General features: G+C 30.5%; 1 protein-coding gene across 5 annotated transcripts in view; it reads left to right on the top strand.

The window, feature by feature from the left end:
* Positions 1-21,500, top strand: part of LOC143064410 (uncharacterized) — a 58,946-nt gene extending 37,446 nt beyond the window's left edge. For 4 of the 5 annotated variants that reach the window (XM_076237219.1, XM_076237220.1, XM_076237222.1 and 1 more), the window contains 7 exons: positions 3,117-3,279; positions 8,358-8,378; positions 11,361-11,530; positions 13,672-13,795; positions 14,637-14,800; positions 15,167-15,662; positions 17,003-21,500. In XM_076237219.1, coding sequence (XP_076093334.1) covers positions 3,201-3,279; positions 8,358-8,378; positions 11,361-11,530; positions 13,672-13,795; positions 14,637-14,800; positions 15,167-15,662; positions 17,003-17,388 — 1,440 coding nt within the window. In that variant the 5' untranslated portion in view covers positions 3,117-3,200 and the 3' untranslated portion in view covers positions 17,389-21,500. The remainder of the gene's footprint in view (positions 1-3,116; positions 3,280-8,357; positions 8,379-11,360; positions 11,531-13,671; positions 13,796-14,636; positions 14,801-15,166; positions 15,663-17,002) is intronic. The other variant, XM_076237223.1, reaches the window with a different exon arrangement.
* The last annotated feature ends 322 nt before the right edge of the window (positions 21,501-21,822 follow it).

Genomic DNA, 21,822 nt, shown 5'->3' with positions numbered 1-21,822 from the left:
TTTTTTATAGATAGACATATTTTTCCTGGACAACTTTCAAAACCTATATCATGTATATAAACACTGTGGCAACTCATATTAGACCTTTATTACATGTAAACTTCATTTCAGAGGATAGTTGTTTAAGATACAAATTCCAAAAATAATTTTTTATCAGTGTTTATTGACTTATAACCACATTTCCCACAAATTTAAGGTCGGGGAGTGAATAGGTCCAGTATACTCATAGACAAACTCAAGAACATTGTAGTTTTTCCTTTAGATTTTTAGTATTTTGAATTTTAGATAACATAAACTTGGTGCTTCATGGCTCAAGAAACAATATGATATGCAAAAAATGTATATGTATTAAAACATTCAGTTCAATAGAATCACTATCAAGATTCTGATGTTTAGAAATATGACAAGAGTTGAAGTAGAATATAATTGAAAAAAAGACAAGTTACTTTTTTCTTTGATGGTTTTACCTTTTTGTTACAATTAATTAAAGATACATCAACACCATATTATTTGGCCTATGTCCAGTGGATCATGTATATGATAAGAAGATGACATGAACAGATTACCCCCTGGCAGCTGTAATGTACATCTGCCAGTCTTTGTCTTCAATATGAAAATCAAATCATGGATACTTTTATTGTGTAATTTATGTAATTTTGAAAGCTTAAGGGATTTCTAACTTGCTTAATTATTGGGTTTAATCCATTAAAATTTCAGATTCAAGATTCAAATTCTTTATTTAACCTCAGACACATTTAGCATGTTAAGTGTAAATGAGCCCTAACCACTATACAATTTTTTAGGAAATAAACATTAAAAAGTTGGAAGTTTACAATTACAAGCTTTGTTAAAAATGATTTGCATTTGTGCAAAAACTCCAGAGGCAGATTCAGACATTTTTAAAAAAGGGGTTCCAACCTTATGTCCTCATTCTAATGCATTGATTGTCCAAAAAAGGGGGGTCCAACACCTGGAACCCTCCCCCTGGATGTGCCACTGTACTCCAGGCTTGACATTGCATTGAATGTCACAATTATTATTAAAGCTAAAACCCTATCCATCCTAGGCCTTCATCCAGATACTTTTTTTTTTAAAAGTTATAAACGATTGAGTTTTACTGTGAATTATCATGGAATAGTATAATATATGCAATGTCAGATATTATCTAAGCATTTGATCATTTAGAAATATAAAAAAGTCATGTAATAAGAGGTGCTTTGAATATAAACAAATGAAACAATTTTGAATGTGATTAGTCCTTTAAATTGGAATCTGGTATTCTATAAAATTGAATGGTATTTTATCATGTTTATTTATTTGTTGAGGAGGCTATTTGCCTTATCTGCTTGGCTGCTAACTTGCAAATTGGATTGGCCATTTGATATTTTCTTCTGGAAGATAAGCAATTATCAATAAATTGTATGTGCAGAAACTAAATATGTGTGGGTTGGATAAATGTTTCATGAAATGTTCAAACGATTAACACAATATTTAAGGTTACATCAATTCATTAAGTGTATGATTTCAGAACTTTTAATTTGAAATACGCTTGTATAATAACAAAGTTTTTTAGTGTTATATGAGGATTATATAAATTTTAGCTGTCTTTTTCCCTAGTAATTCAATACTTTTTTTAAAATTATTATAACTATTGATGGAAATTTGATCAGAAAAATGTTTGTTATCATTATTAAGGGATACATTGTCTTATGATCAATAATTTAGAACAACTCAGACACCATATACAGTAATAACTACTTTTAGTTGGGATTTGGAAGCTGTGCTATGGAGAATTTTTTTTCACTGAAAATGTATATCATAAATACTACTGGCAAATTTCCTAGAAATCTAAAACGGTGTTCTAATTGCTATCTTCCTAGTTCGAAGTGCCAATCTGATTACTACTGACTTGGGGAAAATATCGAAATACCATAAAATCTGTGCTTGGCTGTACATAAAAGATAACTGTGTAACCTGGATCTTAGCCAGGTATTGAACCTAATAAATGTTGTCTGCTCTATGGTGGGGTTGTTGTCGCTTTGACACATTCCCCATTTCCTTTCTCAATTTTATTAATATTGTAGGATTGTCTATTTGTCCAATGTTTAATAATATGTAAATATTGTACATTACTGTTGCATGTTTGTGGACATTTAATTTCGTGGTTTTGCCGAAGTCTTTATACAAGCCTATAAAAAAATTCTCATTTGTTGAACATTTAATTTCTTGGTTCACCTATACCAGTTTCCAACAAATTATAATGAATCCACAGTACCAGCTGTTGAAAAAATTATTTTAATATATGCAGTTCATATCCAAATGTAACCTCCATTCAGAATCAAAACAAGCTTTGTGATGGTCTAGAAGTTACAGAAATACAAAGGCTATGTGGTATCCATCTGTAACCGGAGAGCATGTATCTACTCTACAAATTTATATCGTCACCACCGGGATTCGAACCCTGGTTGCCTGCGTGACAGTCAGGGCATTAACAAACTGAGCCAAAGAATCGATTCCCTAGCTCAATTGATTAAGACTGGCTTTATATGTTCTACCTGTTCTGAGGGGAGACAACCCCGCTACACATCCATGACACAAAATCAGTACATGCATAGAAAAATTAACACAAAAAGCAGGGGGGCCTCAGTGGCAGAGGGGTCTAAGTAGTCCAACTACTGTATCACTAGCCAGTCAACACTAAGGTTGAGTTCAAGACCCAGACGGGGCAGGGGCACTTGACTACAATCTTTATTGACTAGGATTGAAAAATTTTCCTACCAAATGTCAGTGGTTCACTTTGGGCAGATCAACTACCTCCACCAATAAAAAATGACTGCCACAAAATAGCGCAATAGTGTTGAAAGTTATCATAAAAAGCAAGAAAAAAGACAAGATATATTTAGCATATAAAAAGTTGACTGTACTCTTTAATAGGTTTAGATAGGAATAGAGTGTACAGAATTCAGAACTAAATAATAATGAAAGAAAAAGGTATTCAGTACCAAAACAAATTGTTCCCTTGAACACATATTTCTTAATTATTTTTTATACAGCACTATTTTCAGAAGGAACAAACTATTTGTAAATATCATGTTTTCACTTTAATCTGTTTGCAGGTACAATAATTCCATAAGATCACAAATGGTTGTCCTATAGGCAGCTCTTACATCAACAGGATACCAGTATACAGGCATTCCAACATGGATCTGAAATTATCTGATCTATACTTGTTTTCTTTGATGATTATAATTAGCTGGACAGGAATTTTATCACAAAAACGTAAGTGAGACATACTTTCTGTGAATGTTATAATTTTTTTTATTTTTATGAGGTGAGATATATATCCAATTTTAATGCCAACAGAAAAAGTAAAAAAAAATCTAATGATTGGTTCTGTGCCAGAATATGATTTGTGTTGTAACATATGACTATCTTGGTTTTAAATTAAGATTTGGCATTTCAATGATATTATTTTCAGGTGCTTCATCATATAAATGTTGGAAAAAGGTTATTACTTTTATTTCGTTTTAGTGTTACAGAAATAAAAAGCTGAAGTATAAGTGAAAAATTAAGCACCATCTATTAGTCTTTTAATAAACTATAGAAAAAACAAATGATTTACAGAAACTAATAGAACTTTGTTATGTTTGTTAAGTTATTATTGCAAGGGACATGGTTCTTAGGGTTAACTTTTAAATAAACCAATATATATATAAATTTATAATAATAAAAAGTGCTTTCAAATTAAGTATGGCCCCTTTTTGTAGCCAATAATATTGTTCAAAAATAAAAATAAGGTGTTTTAAAGAAATATTTTGTAGTTTACCTAGTATTAATTGTTAACTAGGCAATTGCGCTTTCAAACAATTATGTCCACATTGCCTACAAAAAAAGTGTAAAGGTATAAACAAAAAGATATAGTTTCTACTTGCTAGCTTTGTATTCTTATTAACATTGTACATCAATGTAATAAAAGAAAAAAATAATACTTGAATTAAAAAAAGACAACTCAGTTTTTTGTGAATAAATGTGTTATCAGTGGGGGATTCAGAACTTTTCCTAAGGGGGGCCCGCTGACTGACCCAGGGCCCCCCTGAATCTGCCTATGTCGAATAGGTTGAATAGTTTTACTAGGGTCGCAACGGCCTGGTAGAGAGAGGTATGATTTGTTCTCTAGTTCAACAATTATTAAAAACAAATTGAAACAGTTGTAAGGAGAGAAAACGTTTGGGACAAAAACTGCTTGATTTTTGGTGCAGCTGACAATTGAATTTTTAATTGAGAGGATCCCTGCCCTCAGGAATGTTACATATATACCCATTAATGTTCTACATCTGCTGAGTTATCATTGAGAGGGTCTCTGCCCTCCAGAATGTAATACCCATTAAAGTTCTACATCTGCAAGGTCTGCCTCCTTGTTTATGATTGAAATATACAAGCCCTGTTGTTTGTTTATTACTTATGTAAATTATGACTGAGTATGGATCAAGTGTTAATGTTGTAGAAATATCTATCATCCTAAAGACAAGAAACTCACCATCTGTACTGAGGTAACTCAAAGGTAGATACGATATTAAAGAGGACAGATGAAGGGGCAAGGGGAATTCTTTTCAGTTTGCTGATTGAAGTGTAAAGAAGTTTAAAGATTGTACATGCATAGTACTCATAAACATCAGGAGATTAATCTATTTGTAAGATATGTAAAGAAGGTCTACAAATTTTAGTAGGTTTTCTAACAAAAATTTATTGTTGGCTGTTGAAATGGACCTTGGTTGATTGGAAAAAGGCACACTTACAAGTCTTTGTTATTTCCATGCATTTACTTTAGAAATGACTTCAACCAAGGCTTTACAATTGTAATATGATATTCCTTATGTTAAAATGTGGGTCAAGTTCAATATTGCCAATTTATGTTTTTATCTTTATTAGTCATCTCTGATTGATTGGGAAATGGCACTGTATAAGATTTGGATGCAATGGTTTCTAATTTCAATATGTTGATTTTCATTTCAAAATAAAGGTCAGGTTGGATATTAATGATTTTTTCTCTGCCAATACGAGGTTATGGCCCTTGATTGATTTGAAAATGACCTTGTATGTCAATTTTATGCGATAATTTGAGAATGCTAGATCCAGTCCTTTTGAATTTTATATGTTTCTAATGACTAAATAAGTTTATCATGACACTTATGAATGTAAGAATAACATGAGTTTCTATCATTTGAACAGCTTATTGTTGAGATCTGGTTTATGAACTTATACTTTTGTTTGAAAAAAACTTCAATGAATTAGATTCCTTTCATTCTAATTGGTAAAACACATTTTATCAATTGGGAAATTTGATTATTACTCATAGAAACAGACTTTCTAAATTCAAAATTAGTTTTCCTGTGTTCTTTCGTTTTGTATTTCCTGACCATTAATGTATTTACCCTCTGGAAATCCTCTTTTATTAGTTTTAAAAGCACTGACAGTTCATTTTGATGTAATGTTTTAAGTAGAGCTGTTGCCAGACTCTGTTGATTAACAATAAATTATATATAGTAGATAGAATCAGTCTGAAAGAAAATGTGTCAAGATTTTGTTCTTATAAAATGTCCACCATCACACATATCAAGGGTTGAATTGTTATAAATTATTAGTAATAAAATTTTCTTAATGTAAATACCAAACACAAGGATATGTAGTACCAAAAATGTTAAATAGAAACAATAACTTTTTTCATATATAAATTGAATAGTAGTAGTTTGTCTGCATTGAGTGCACTGCATTCATTCTGATTATTTTAAAAAGAGGTGATCTTTTTAGTGTTGATCTAGGAAAGTCCAGAAGTGTATTTGGATTTCCATCTGTTTTTAGTTTGATGCTGGTAGTTCTGTTCTTTAGGTTTATAGGTTAGCTTGCCCTCTATGAATCTATGGTATGGACCTAGGTGGGGGAATGATCTTAGCTTGCCCTCTATGAATCTATGGACCTAAGTGAGGGAATAGTCTTAGTATTTCATCTATCATATCATTATAACTTGTAAACAAGGAGGTTTTGAGTTAGAACCAACACCTAGCAAGTGAGTTCTATCGAAAGTTTTCATGCTGAACGATTATTGTTCTCTTAGGCAACTCCAGCTTTCTCCACCAATAAAATGCTGAAGATTTATTGTTCTCTCAAGCAACCCCAGCCTTCTCCACCAATAACAATTGGCTGCCATTATATAATCAAAGGCACAATCAATGTACCAATGTTTGCATCTGATAGCTTGTTCTTTATATGAATAGATTAGTTCTGTTCTTAAACCTCACCTTCCATGAGTCAGATAGTTCTGTCCTTTGAGTCTATAAATATTTTGCTTTCTTTGGGCTCAATAGTTCTGTCCTTTGGGACCAAAGATAGCATGCCTTCATTAAATCTCACAGTTCTGTACTTTTGGATTATAACCTGTGACATCAACTGTGGTTTTCTTGTTTGGGTTTATGTATTCATGCCTTCTTTGAGTCTAATTGTTCTTTTTTGGGGAGTTTATAGATAGTTTGCCTTAATTGCCTCCTTGAATATAACCACTCTGTTCTTTGTGTAGATATCTTTCCCCCTTTTTGCCTTATTTGATTTAATAGTTATTTTCCTTTGTGTTGCCCTCTTGTATGTCATACATGCATTCCTCACCCAATGTTTGAAAAGTTATAATCTTCAATATGAGTGGTAAAAACATCATTTCAAGTATGGAGAAGGGTCAAGGATAACAGCTAAATTCAGTTTTTCTTTGTAGCTAAAACATGTAAAGAACTTACAATACACATGGTTTTACTCTCAAGATATAAGCATTAAATAGGACAACACACCATGTTTTTTAAATTAAAATTTCATTGTGCAATATTCATTAAAAGCTTTAAAAAGTCTGTTGTATAAAGTGCCCTGCTGAGTAGATCAACACTGCATTACTGATAAATCTTACATTAAATGTTGCCAGATGTACATGTAAAAACCTTGATAAATGTCTTCTGTTAAATTAGTCACAGTTGGATTTTACAACTTATCTGTTTCATGATAAGAAAAGCTACTATCAGACATTGCATTTCTTAACAGCACATTTCTTCACTAGTTTAACATATGCTTTTGATTTTATGCAACAGTTGCATGCACATGCATACTATGTTATGAAAACAATTTTATTGTAGAATTTTAATGAAATATGCACATTGAAGTTAGAATTTTTACCTAAAGAATCCTTTCTTGGTACCTCCTGATGTGTCTATATAATGTTTACATAATAAGATGTTGTTGGTTTATTTGTTTGTTTTGTTTCTATTTGTTTATATATTGCTAGAGGTGTCAGCATACAGTTGTTTATTTTGTGTGACATAGAAATAACTTATGTCAAAAAAGAGAAATGTTATTTTCACGGAAACATGAGTTTGAGTTTTTGGGTTGCTGTCTTATAAGGCTTATTGATTTTGACCTCTAAAGATCTTATTAATCCGATTGGTACTTCAGACAACATAAAATAATCCAGAATCCTTCAAGTTCTTCAGACCCCAGTTAAATGATCAATCATGAGAGTGTCACCTTGAGGTCGCCTTAAACACATTTTAAATTTTGAAAACATTTTTTTTAAGACAAAATCCTTAGTTAGTCAATCCTGTATTAGATTGTTTTAGTAGGTAGATTGGGTCTGTGTGGGATTGGAGATAGATATTCAATGAACATTCTTCATATAACTTAATTTTCTAAACGACTGAACCTGGAAAACTCATTTATAAAATCTGATTATACAACTTAATTAAATTTTGTATGAAAAATCTTTTAAATTAAAAAATATAACTCCAAATATCCATCCTAATTTGGAAGCAAATTGAATTCCCATGGAAACCAAAATTTATGACATTTTATTTTCTAAATGCGGAACAGTGTAATTCCTCCTTATGTTTGGCTTAGAATATAATTAGACTATATAATACCTGTTATTAAATGCTTCAAACAGTTTGATATAAGGTGATAATGATCGTTAAAGTGCCAGCTTTTTTCTGCAGTTTATAGACTATCAATGTTTTAGAAAATTGGTAAACACAAAATTGATTTATATAAGCCTGTTCTAAAAAGATAAGTCAAAATTGATAGTATTTATTGGAAAACATAGGTTGGATATTGCATGTAAGAGAACACTATACAGTTTCTATTACTAAGCAATCTTCATTATTTTACATTTGTTTGTTTTCTTAAGTACAAAACTTACAAATACTAGTTTTGTAATTTTTAGGGTAGACTCACTTTTTGAGGTACAACATGTATAGTTTACCAAGTTGACTTATTGTGTGTTTTTGTATAAATTTTCATAGAAATGATTCAGTTTATTTAAACATTTACAGATGATAAGCATGGAAAAGAAGGTAATTGTGTGTTCTGTCTGCTCATGATTGAAGTGCAGCTGTTTTATTTTTTTTTGTTGCTTACTGAGCCAAAAGCTGTTGCCATATTTTTTTTGCCTTTGTTTTCATTTAATTATACCCCCGCTTTAAAAAAGGGGGGTATACTGTTTTACCTCTGTCTGTCCGTCCGTCCGTCAGTCCGTCCATCAGTCCGTCAGTCCGTCCGTCAGTCAGTCCGTCCCATGAAACTTTCGTCACATTTTTCTCAGGAACTACACATCCACCCTTTCTGTAATTTGGTATCAACATTTATATATGTCAGCCATACCGTGTGATGCGTTTTCAGATTCATCACTTGACAACTTCCTGTTTACCGAACACTTGTCTGATTTTACACATGATAGCCAAGTTGAAAATTTTCGTCACATTTTTCTCAGGAACTACAATACAAGGATTTCTGAAATTTGGTTTCAGGATTTATATAAGTCAGCTATACCGTGTGATGCGTTTTCAGATTCATCACTCGACAACTTCCTGTTTACCGAACACTTGTCTGATTTTACACATGATAGCCAAGTTGAAAATTTTCGTCACATTTTTCTCAGGAACTACAATACAAGGATTTCTGAAATTTGGTTTCAGGATTTATATAAGTCAGCTATACCGTGTGATGCGTTTTCAGATTCATCACTCGACAACTTCCTGTTTACCGAACACTTGTATGATTTTACACATGATAGCCAAGTTGAAAATTTTCGTCACATTTTTCTCAGGAACTACAATACAATGATTTCTACACATGTGTATGTTTGCCATTTCTATACAGGTGGATGTTTGCCATTTCTGCACATGTGGATGTTTGCCATTTCTAGGCATATAATTCTACACATGACATTTGCCATTTCTTTTACATTTAGAGGTTGCCATTTTTTACATTAAGAAGTTTGCCATTTCTAAAGATGGGGAATGTTTACCATTTTTTCACATCAGGGATGTTTGTCAATACAAAATTAAATAATTGTAATTGAATGGGAAACAAACACTTCATTTTTGTTGCCAATATGCTTTTGGATAAGGCAGCAAAGACGAGACTTCTATTCTTACATAATTGAATATAACTATTAGTGCCATATACAATTACATATGTTTATAATCATGTCAATTAAGATATTCTAAAGATATGATTTCCAATACTTAACGATAATATTTTTGTGTATCCATGGAAACAGATAATTTGCCTTTAAATGCTGCTTAAATTGAAATGTAAGTTAGTCTTTTTGCACTGAACAAATAAGCATTTTAATGTTCTTGAACCTTTGTATAAAAGAATAATTATGTACTTATATGGGTATACATACAGTTCAAATGAAAATCACCGTGAGTGATGATGCTGTTTGTATTATTTCTCTTAAATTGGAATAACTCTGAGGTAATTGTTATGATTTATCTAAATGTTGAATATGTTTGGCAATTATATATGCAAGATTTGTACATGGGGGCTGCAGTTTGAAATATTGCTATTGTGTGCTTCATGTTGATTCTGCTAAAAGTTCTATATTTACAGCTGCAAAAGAGTGTCATTATATCGCTTAAGCACTTCAGTTAATAATTTTGCCTCAATCCGCTTCTTACATCTTTCATTTTCATCAGTATATTGATTTAAGATTTCTTTTACCTTTGTTTCCTTTTGATGTTTTTACCCTTTGCATATCCTGGAAATAGAAATGTTTAAATACGGAACGCACAGATAACTGTGGAGAAATACAGATTATTCTATTGAATTTTGCTGGAGATCTTTGTTGGAAGTAAAAGAAATATTTAATTACACAATATCTTAGTAAAACATTTACTCTTTGAATTAAAGGAAAAAAGAGGAAGCATCGATTTTGAATGCAGCTTTTTCCTTTAAGATATATAATTACATGTTTTATAAGTTAATTGTACATGTATTTAGATGTTTATACACTTTATGATAGATAACAATACCTCGCTGACACAACTTACCACATACAACTATAGATATATAAACCACCACAGAAAACAGCAAAACAACACTTGCTGAGAACAGAACACACAAACTCATAAAAAACGACAGTGTAAACAAACAACACTTTCTTAGAACAGAACAGAGCATCACAATTAAAAAAAAAAACAGTTAACAACCAAAGCCTGCTCAGAACAGGTCAAAGCAACACAATTTAAATAAACCAACAGTAAACAAACAACACTTGCTCAGAACAGAACAGAACAACAAAAACATTAAAAAAAACTATACATTTAACAAACGACACTTGCTCAGATCAGAACAGATCAAGAAAAAAAAAACTATTATCCAAAACACTTGAGCAGACCAGAATAAAACAAAAACTTATAATAAAAAAGCATTCACACACCACTGTCTTGTATGATACCATAAAAAGAAAACAAAAATATCAAACAATCATCCTTGCCCATTAATTGCTCAGAAAAAGAATGATAAAAAAAATAAAAAAACAGTAGTAAGCAGACAACACTTTCTCTGACAAGAACAGAATACACAAAAAGAACAAATACAAACAAAACAGTAAACAAACAATACTTACTCAGAACAGAATAGAACAACAACTCTGAATTAGCACTCCATACAAAATAATAAAACAATAAAACAAACAACACTTCCTCAAACCAGATAAGGGACAAAAACAAAGTGTACGACACACAAACAATACTTGCTCAAACTAAAACATTATACACAAACTACATGTCAACCTTTCACAGGACACTATAGATAAACAACACTTGCTCAGACCTGGATACACAAACAACATACAACCTGTTGTGTCAACCTTGCATCCCTTGTTTATATTAGTACTAGGACTATCTTAACAAAATCTTACAATGCCCTTATTTGTCTCCACTTATTTAATTAGGAGAAATCTGCTATTGGCTGTTGGCACATTTTTTCTTTAAAAACACAAACTGAAAATTTAAACTCTGTGAAGAAATAATGATTTTATTTTTCAGATTCATCACCAAGTTGGAAACCAAAATCCAGACCAGCACAGCGTGATTCCATAGTAACCAAGAACGAAGGAAATGATGTTAAATTAACTTGTGGTGTGAATGGCAGTCCTAAACCAGACATTACATGGTATAAAGATGGAAGAGTTTTTGATGGTACAAAAAGACCAAAGGTATTATTTAAAGGATAAAAAAATGTTTCTGAAGAATACATGTACTTGTATTACAAGTCCAGACAGACATTCACAACTCAAAACAAAGAAGCTATTGTGCTAATCTAAAGCCAAATAACAAATAAGCATGCATAGCTACAGATGAAAATGAATAATTGGCATAAATCCTTCTGGCCCCAATTTGAATGGGTTTTGGAATGGGTGTCATATTTTACATATTGTTGGCTTCTTTTTGGGTCAATGCAAAATAAGTTGTTAAGATATTGGTTTGTTGTAGCTTTTAAGAACTTTTTGTAAGTTGATAGAATATATCAGATACCATAATTTGAAGGTTAATTGAATTCTTAAACTGAATAATGAGGAAGATTTCTAGATCACTTCCATATTCCTATCTCAGTGTGAATAATGGGTTATGGTTCTAAGTTTGTAAAACAGTGAAGTGTTTTAATACAATAACTCTAACCTTCTCACTTGCAGTGCATTTAACATTTGATTACAATATTTTGGAATTTTAAGTGCAGAAGATGTAGGTGTGTTTATTTGGTTTTAGTATGTAATCGTGTTTTTGGTGTGGTACTCTGCTGTTCTGAGAGAATTGCTATCATGAACTGTCAGGAATAATTCATTCAATTAGTGTCATCATATACCATCAACATGAGGCGGTATCTACAGATTAGGTTATATATAAAAGCTTTTATATAAAATTATATTGATTCAATTTAAGTAATATTATTATATTAGGAAAAAAGCTCATAAGAAGGTATCTAGTAGCAAAACAGATAAAGATAAAATACAGGAACTAAATGTGCTATATGAGGCAAATATGTCAACTCTGAATATCAATGTAATGTACAGACCACACTTACTTTGGTAACGCATGTTAAAGATCTCGGTCTTTTTATTCAGATTAAAAAAAACTATACTACTGCATGACGTACCTTACTGAGTACTCGTCAGCTATACAAACTAAGTACTGGTATAGAATATTCATTTCAAATAAGAAATTATACATTGAAATATAGCAAAAATACACTTTGACTCATGTATGGCGGAGCAAGCATTAAGCTTTACCCATGTCCGTTTGTTACTGTACATCAGTACATTTGTCCATCCCTCCATATGTCTGTGCACCCCAAAGTTGTTTCTGTTCTCTTACTTTAGTGTGCTCCAGCCAAATGTTATGAAACTTATACACAATGCTTATTACCAAAAAACACAGATCAAGTTTGAATTTTGGTGGCGTCATTATAACCTTTTTGGAGTCAGTGATATTGTTGGCTTTTTTCAAAACTACCTCTACCCTTTTTTATTGGGAAATTATGCGTCATTTTCATCAAATTGGGAAATTTAAAATAATCCACAAATTTGACTGAAACTTTTCAAGAGTCACTGTCAACCCCTACTTTGAAATAAGACCCCTTTTTGTCAGTGATTATACATAAATAGACCCTCAAATCTGTACATATAGTCATTTTAGGTATAAAAAATGTTTAAATGAACGTTTTTCAGTTAGTATTCTTGCACAATTACTACTGAGACTGCACTGTTCGGGAAAAAGTTGTCTTTTTGGGAATTATTTTAAGCCATTTTTTTTTCAAATTGGGATTTTTCTCCAGGGGAAAAAGCCTTTATTCTCCACTAATTTAAGGCAAACAATATCACTGGGAGTTATGACCCTTTTCAAATGGAAAAATTGCTGAATTTTTAGTTTTTATTTAGTTTGCTTCCACCAAATGTTGTGAAACTTGTACAAAATGCTTATTATCACAAGATACAGATCAAGTTTGAATTTTGGAGGTGTCACTTTTACAGTTCTAAATGTATGTTTAAAAATGGTAAAATTGCTGAATTTTGTGTCTGTTCTGTTACTGAAGTTGGCCTCAACCAAATATTTTGAATTTTATATGCAATACTTATCACCACAAATCTAAAACCATGTACAATTTTAGGTAGCTTCATTCTTACATTTCTTCAGTTATGCCCCTTTATAACTTTATATAATTTGCAAGCTGGACACATTCCCCATTTATTTGTACATAATGTTATTTTTCCAAATGTTATTTTTCCAACAGGTTCTATATAAACGACATCTGCTTTGTAGTGTTATAGGTTTCTTCACAGGACACAATTCTTTCTTTTAGACAAAGCTGCACCGTTACTCACTGATAATCAGAGACGCCCAGGTTGATGATAAGGGAGATTACCAATGTATAGTGAGGAATGTCCACGGCAGTCTCAATTTTACATTTTATGTAACAGTCATAAGTAAGTACTTGTACAGTAAATGGTTCTGTATTCTTTGTCAATTTATCAACTACCGATTAGAATTATTATGTTGAAAAGTATTTATCAAATGTAGTCACATACCAACGTTTTTTTTCTTTTTTTACCATTTTTAGAAAACAGAAAAACTTAACTTTAGTACACATGTTCCCTATAATATGATCTTTCTAATTTTAATGCCAAATTAGAGTGTTGACCCCAATTTCACAGTTCAGTGAACATAGAAAACGATAGTGCGAGTGGGCATCGGTGCACTATGAACACATTCTTGTTCCTTTTAATGTAAACCTTTAACATAACATACATGCTATCAATGTTTCATGGACCCAGAAGTAGGTGAGAAATTAAAATATAAGTATACTTGATTGCATTAAAAAAATAATTTACCAAAACATGAAAAAAAAACAAGAAAAAACACATCAAGAACTAAACAGGAAATTAAAATACTAGAAAATTGTGAAAGTATGATTGAATACATTATATAGAAAGAACAATGTGGAGTATTTTCATTTGTAAATCCCAGGGAAAAGAGATACATGTAAAGATTTCAAAAACTGAAAAAAAAATATTGAATTGTACTTGCAAATAAAAAATCTTAAAAAGATGTAAAATCATATTGTTCAGAGGTTTTGAATTTCATTAACACCTGTCTTTACCAGATTCTGAAAACCTGAAGGCATTAAGTGCTACTGCAATCTACCAATCTTCATCAGCAATATTGGTATGAAAGAAAATATTTAACAAGGTGACAAGTCCTTCTTTAGCCTTCTAACTAACTATATAGTCTTATCATAAGCTAAAGTTAAATTGTTTCTATTTTAAGAACTGACATGGCCTTTAGAAGTAGAAGAACCTCAAAATCAGACTGTTAATGAAGGTGATGATGCTATATTTACTTGCCGACCTTTGAATGATCCTGAGGCCACAATTAAATGGGTGAAAAGGAATCAAACTGGATTACAGACAAGTATTGGTAAAACGTCAGATGTAAGTTATCTTACAATGTTACAGTTGTAGATTTAATTATAATGCCTAAATGTTACATATAGGTGTACAGAAGTTTTGTCAATTTCTACCACATATGTGAGATACTGATAACATTATTACATAATTCATAATGATTGTTGTGTATCATTATGTAAATATTATATTTTGTTTGATGGAAAGTTATCAATAAATTTGTTTAATAAAGGCTTATTTTCACAAAAGGCCTGTCAATTCATTTAGAAAATTAAAGGGACTATGTAAAAAAAATAAATGTTTAAGTTAATTACTCAAATATATTACCACTTAAATACACTAATGGTTACATATGGAAGATTTATAAAATAAAACTGACACCTTCAATTGCAGATTTTAGAAAATAAAGAGATGTTAGTTATACGCACTGTTACCATGAAAGATGCTGGACATTATGTTTGTTTTGTTGGTAATTATTTTGGTTTGAAACAAGTGGATGTATGGTTGACAGTCATACCTACACCTACAACTACTACTACGACTACTTCTACTACAACGACTCCTCCACCAACTACTACTACTACACCGACTACCACAACAACAACTCCTACGACTACGACAACCACACCGACTACTACGACAACTCCGACTACGACCACTACAACAGCAACAACGACAACAATGAAAGCACTGTTCTGGCCAGAATCAACACCAGACTGGGATGCTGTCGATGACTTTGATAATCAAGAAGATAAACAACGCAAAAAAGATAAGAAGAAAAAGAAAAAGAAAGATAAAAAGAAGAAAAATAAGAAAGATAGAAAGAAGAAGAAAAAGAATAAGAAGAAAAATAGAGAAGATACATCATATATGCAACCTGAGATTTATGGTAATTGAATGATGTAAAAATAAAACCAGTCAATTCTTCTTCCATCTCTGGAATAAAAACCTAATTTAAAATTTGTGTTTATACCAGTAACCATCTCTAATAAAAGAAAAAAGAATACAATAATATAAGTATATGTTTGAATAAAAAGAGATGGTGTATACATTGTAACCAAATATCAATAAATACCAGTCCACATCTAGAGGTCAACTTTTGGTTCTTTAATAATAGACAAGTTTCTGTACATTTTCTCAAGCTCTTTAAAATACTTAATTGCAGTTATAGATATTATTACTGCAAGAAGGAATGGACAGCATCTTTAGGATGGGCTTTAAGTCACCAAATTAAATGTTGAAAGAATAGTAACTTTTGATGAAATATTGGAATTATGGGTGTAAAAGGGTCGAAAATGCATCCCTGTTCACATTCTTTTAAGAAATTAATGCCTGAAAGATATTGTGTTTGGGGGAAAACTGAATTAGAGTTGTTTCCCTTTTATCTCTTTAGCTATACTATTAAAAACAAATTGTATTATTTATTTATTAACATATTTGGATTAAAAGTTGTTAGAAAGAAAAACCTCAAAACAAACATAAATCACCACAATTTTGTATTTTTCAATAGAAGCAATAATGTGCAATAAACAATTGTAATAAATGAATTTGAGAACATACTATCAGGCCAAATAAAAATATATGTGTGGTTCCAGTTACAGATTTTTACAAAATAGGGTCGGTAGGTCGGCAATTTTTTTTTTTTTTTTTTAAATTTTTTTTTTAATGTCAAAATCTGGAAAAGAATCGTGTGTTTACCGAAATTGTTTCCCTTATTATACACGCCCCAACCGGAAGTCAGACATTTTTACATGTGTGTGGTTGTAAAATAAACAGCCATGATACGTTTTTAGTTAATTTTGTTGCATTCTGTTATGAATTCTTGCATTTTAGCCATAACAGATACTTGTGATGGAAATTCAGATGACAGAAATCTATGAATTTAATTATTTTAATTCACAATCCTCAAAATTTGATCGTTTGAAAATTTATTTTTAAGAAATGAAAAAAAAGTTCTAGGGTCGGGGGGTTTTAACTAGGGTCGGTCGGGTTACTGGAACCACACATATATTTTTATTTGGCCTCAGAATTGTATACAAATGTAAATATACACAATTACAAAAAATATCAGTGTAACAATGCTAAATCTGCAAATTTGCTTCCTAATTTATCTATTTTTTCTTTGCCAGGATTGTAATCTGTGCTATTGAGATATTGAGACAACACCATTGTAAGGATGTCACTTGTTTAGACATCAAATGTAAAGATATATATTTCTTATTATTTCAGATAAAAACTATGTGGACACCAATACACCAAGCCCAGACAGTTGGTTTGATAGGACAGGCCGTATCGATCCTAATGATCCATATGATCATGGAATTGTACCAGAACCCTTTAATCCAACATCAGAAAACGATCAGATGGTTCCCTACGGAGAAAACAAAATGGATGAAACAATCGATTACAGTGATGTGGATTTTACCGGCAAAACACAGGACCGTGAAAATGCAGATCAGAGAAAGTCTGCCGACAAAGATATAGATGTATGGACTATATATATAATTGTAGGCTCAGTGGCAGGAGGGGTGCTGTTAATTGGAGTTGTGGCTATTGTTGTGGCATTATGTTGTAATCGATATGAGGATGATGGTTATAAACACACAAATGTTTGACTATAGGAGAGATTTCCATGGTAACAAACATTTAATGAGGAATACTTTGAAGAAATTTTGCCATGGAAATTGAAGACCTAAGGATTAATAAACATAATCATGTAGACTTTAAAATACATTTATAGCATTGTTGTTATTGATAGTTCAAAGATATAACACAAATATCAAGATGGACTTAGATATTAAACAATGACCAAAGTGCAATAAATATTTCTAAAGTATACTTAAAGACACTTGATGTGCAAGAAGAATACTTTTTTATATGTTTGTATAAACTGTGAAGACACTATATGTGCAAGAAGTATACAACTCTATAAGTATATTTATTTATATGAATGTGTAAACTTCATAAGACTTCCTAACAAACGGTGCAGACCAATTCGACAATACACACATGATAAATATAGTGTGTTGTTACAAAGTGGAATAGTAACTGGAATGTTAATAGGCAATACAAAGAGGATGAGAACATATTATAGTTATTTGTATTTGTTGCTCCTAATTACATTGTATGATCCAATGTATTGCAATGAAACAGGTTGATAGCATCCTGGACTGCTGGTATATTTATATGCCTGTATATTCTTAACACTGCAAGGAATACAGTGTTTTATATCTGTTTATTTGATTGGCTTCATAAACATAAATGTCATATTTGTCTTGGCATTCAGAAAAATGATAATAACATTCTTATTTAAAAACAAGATGATTACAACAAGAGTAGAATACATTTGTAATGTAAATAATAACTACTGATTTATTGTCAATTTCACATTTACATGTAGATTTTTTTTTATAGACCATCAAAATTGATCCCAAAAAAAATATGATATTAAAAACACCACTAGCACCAACTATGTTTCAGTAAATTTGTATCATAGAAACTGAATTAATAGAAAGCAAATGAATGAATGGAAAAATATGGACATAATCCCAAAATTATAGGGAAGGGGGTAGATCCTTGTAAGATTTTCATCAAACTTTCAGTAATTGTTCATTGTTATCTAAATCAATCTTGCCTATTCATGCTATTTGTTCTATATTAGGATATAAGTTTTATTTCAAACTAAAGGAATAGTGCTTTATTTATATTCAGTGAAGATGCACTGAAATATCTGGAAAACATAACATAATTTAATAATTCATTTTATGGCATAGCAATATAATGTTTCCCACAAAAAGTAACCAAAAGTTAGCGTGCAATAAATTCTTATATTGCAACAGTGCAATAAATCTTCAAAATTCATGACGTCATCAACGAAAAAATCTTAGCTTAAACCAATTTTTACTTTCAAATATTATATTGCTTTACAATTACAATAAAAGGGTTATTGCATGAATATTGGGGAATATTGTCCCTCGTAGAACATATATTGCACTCGCAAGCTCGTGCAATATAAAATTCTACTCCGGACAATATTCTCAATATTCGTGCAATAACCCTATAATATTCAAATAATACAGTATTCACAGTTTACAATGTGTGTTAAAGGGAGATAATTAAACTGTATTACAGTGTTTATTAAAGGGAGATAATGCTGTTTTAAAAGACGTTTAGGTCAATTATATGAATCATTGGAAATAAAAAAAAAATCATAATTACATACATGTTTTAGTCTGAGTATTTGTTTAAGGTGAAATGTTACAGAACTTTTACTCTCAGAAGTAATTTTAACACCTAACATGACATTATTTTCACTGTTATCATTCAAATCAGGGATTTTTTAAAGAATAATAATACTCAACAGTTTATTGTCTGTTTGTTGTAATTTTGTTTAATTATTTATGAGTGTTCAAGTGTTTTGTGTTTTATATATGGTCATATATGCTCCAACAATATTAAGTATATATATATGTTATAACTTCTGTTTTTCTTCAGTTTATATCTATGAGTTGTTTTGAGAGAAAAAAAATATGTCTTATAGTTTACACTTGCATACACTTGCTTTGATGTTAAAAACATGAAACTGGAAAGATATTTGTATCCACTTACAATAATACCAAACACCAGAGGTTAACAGAAATATTCTACATGGGATAGTTAATAATATTGTTATATATTGATAACATTGTTACAGATTAAAAACATTGTTACAGATTAATAACATTGTTACATATTAATAACATTGTTACATATAAAATAACATTGTTACATATTGATAACATTGTGTTTATATTTTGACAATCAATTGTTAGATCATACATTGTACATTGTCTTTTATTATACTTCAAGTTAAAATACCGGATTTTGATTGGCTAATATAAGGGATATAGTTTACTTTATCCCATAGCTAAGCCTAAGTTGACAATGTTTTCTAGGGGTAACAATCAACTCTATCGCCCTCTTAGATATGTGTTATTTACATATCACTACATTAAATTTTAAGAAACCCTTCCTGTCCACATACTTTTCAATAAATACCTAGTCAGTAGTTTTTTTTAACTTATTTTACCTTACAAATATTACTGTTCTGCAATTTTTAGACAATTTGTACAGAGCTAAGCAAACCTTAAGGCTGGTAGTGTTATACCAAAGAATTGTTCACAAGTCAACGGGTAACTTGTTTTGAATGGCTTTAATATTTTATTTTCATCTTTCTTATTTAAGTTTTATTTAATATTGTAAAGATTGAAACAGTTGTTTTATAGTGTTTATAAGTATATGCATGATTTGTTATGTATAAATTATGTCTTGGCTAAATGTATTTGTTCTGCACTCCTTCAACTAAGAAATAATAATTAACTTTGTATATATTCGCCTCAGAAAATGTGGCATATATAATTTTATCATTTACAACTGACTAAGAATGTCTTTATATTCATAGTCTAATTAAAACATTGTACTATAATGAGATAACAGTATTGTATGTAAAGATTTCGGGGGCATCAATTTGCAATTTGATTGTTACAAATTTAGTTTATTGGAGACATGTAATTGGATCCAGTAAAGGTATATTTGCAACCATCAAAAAGAAATTGAGGTCTGCAAATCTTAAGATACAATGCCGGTGTTTCAGTTCCAATGCAACTTACAGGGTTATTTTTTTTTTAAATCATACATTTTGAAACTCATTTTAATGATGTTTACAGTTGCACAGATAATTTCAGACAGTCAGTCAAGAAATTGATCACTTCTAATTAACCTTGATTTTAAACAGCTGTAATTTACAAAATACTGTATAAAGACATCAAACTGTTTTTTTTCTGCTGTAAATAAATGAAATTATTTTCGAAGACATAATGTTGAATCATAAAGTATGGTATACACATTCTTGAAATTTAATCATTGCTCAAAATTTTTCTTACTTCATTTAAGAGAATGTTCAGAAACTACATTTTTGTACATTGAAGTTGCTGTTTCAATATATCAAAGTCCATTTTTCTGTTGGATATATTAATCATTATTACATGAAAAATCTTTTAAAAAAGATATTGTGTTTGGATACATACATATAATTTGTCTGTAAAACCTGTGCAATGTAGACGAAAAAAACAACCTCCTAGAATCAGAAAATATAGGATGTTTACCATAGATATAAAAAATAACAAGTGTTTTCTTAATTTTAACATTTCTTGCAAGAAAGTACATGTATATAGATTTCATTAAAATAATCGAAAAATGAAGAAAGCATAATACACCTTTTTTTTTACATCTTCAATCTTTTAGGAACCTTATTTAACTATTTTAATATGGTTGGAAAATAAGTGAATCTATTTTTAAGAGAAAATGTGTTGAGACAAGTCAGCATTAAAATGATGAAACAATTCATCAGCAAGGATTATAATTTTTTTTTTCAAATAATGAAAATGTAAGGGAGGTAAATAATGAAAATGTAAGGGAGGTAAATAATATTGGGATTGCTTGGCAAAATCTTTAAAAAAATGGATAAAGGATCTTAGAACTTGAAAATGGACATATAGGATATTTTTTACATTATGAAAACATTGTTAATTTCACAAAAATGTAAAGAAACATGGTTTTAATAACTATATAGTATTAATGGTGCATTTTTTCAGTGTTTCAATAATTGATATATCATTTATTTATGTTTAGTTCACAGTCCATCATAATGGAGAATAGATTATGATAAATAAATTTCTTAGAAAATGTTTTATTTACTTTTATACCTATTGTGTATGTGTGCAAGTTCTCAATATTTGTTGGCTTGTCCTTTGAAGATATGACCCTGGAAAGAGAGGTTAATTCCAATGACTATTATATCTATGATCAGGGTTAGATTTACATGATTAGGTTTGTTTCTTAGACACTATAAGCATTAGTTAAACTATATGTGGTGAATGGAATGGTTGTAAGAATAACATATCAGTCTGGTAGGTTTCATCTGTCAGACCGTGATCTCAATTTCATGGTTACTTGGTCAGTGATAAGTTTTTATACGACCGCAAAATTTGAAAAATTTTTCGTCGTATATT

The sequence above is a fragment of the Mytilus galloprovincialis genome, chromosome 2 (genome assembly GCF_965363235.1).
Source record: "Mytilus galloprovincialis chromosome 2, xbMytGall1.hap1.1, whole genome shotgun sequence".
Taxonomy (NCBI): domain Eukaryota; kingdom Metazoa; phylum Mollusca; class Bivalvia; order Mytilida; family Mytilidae; genus Mytilus; species Mytilus galloprovincialis.
The sequence above is the reverse complement of the archived record's forward strand: the minus strand, read 5'-3'. Positions and strand labels throughout refer to the sequence as shown.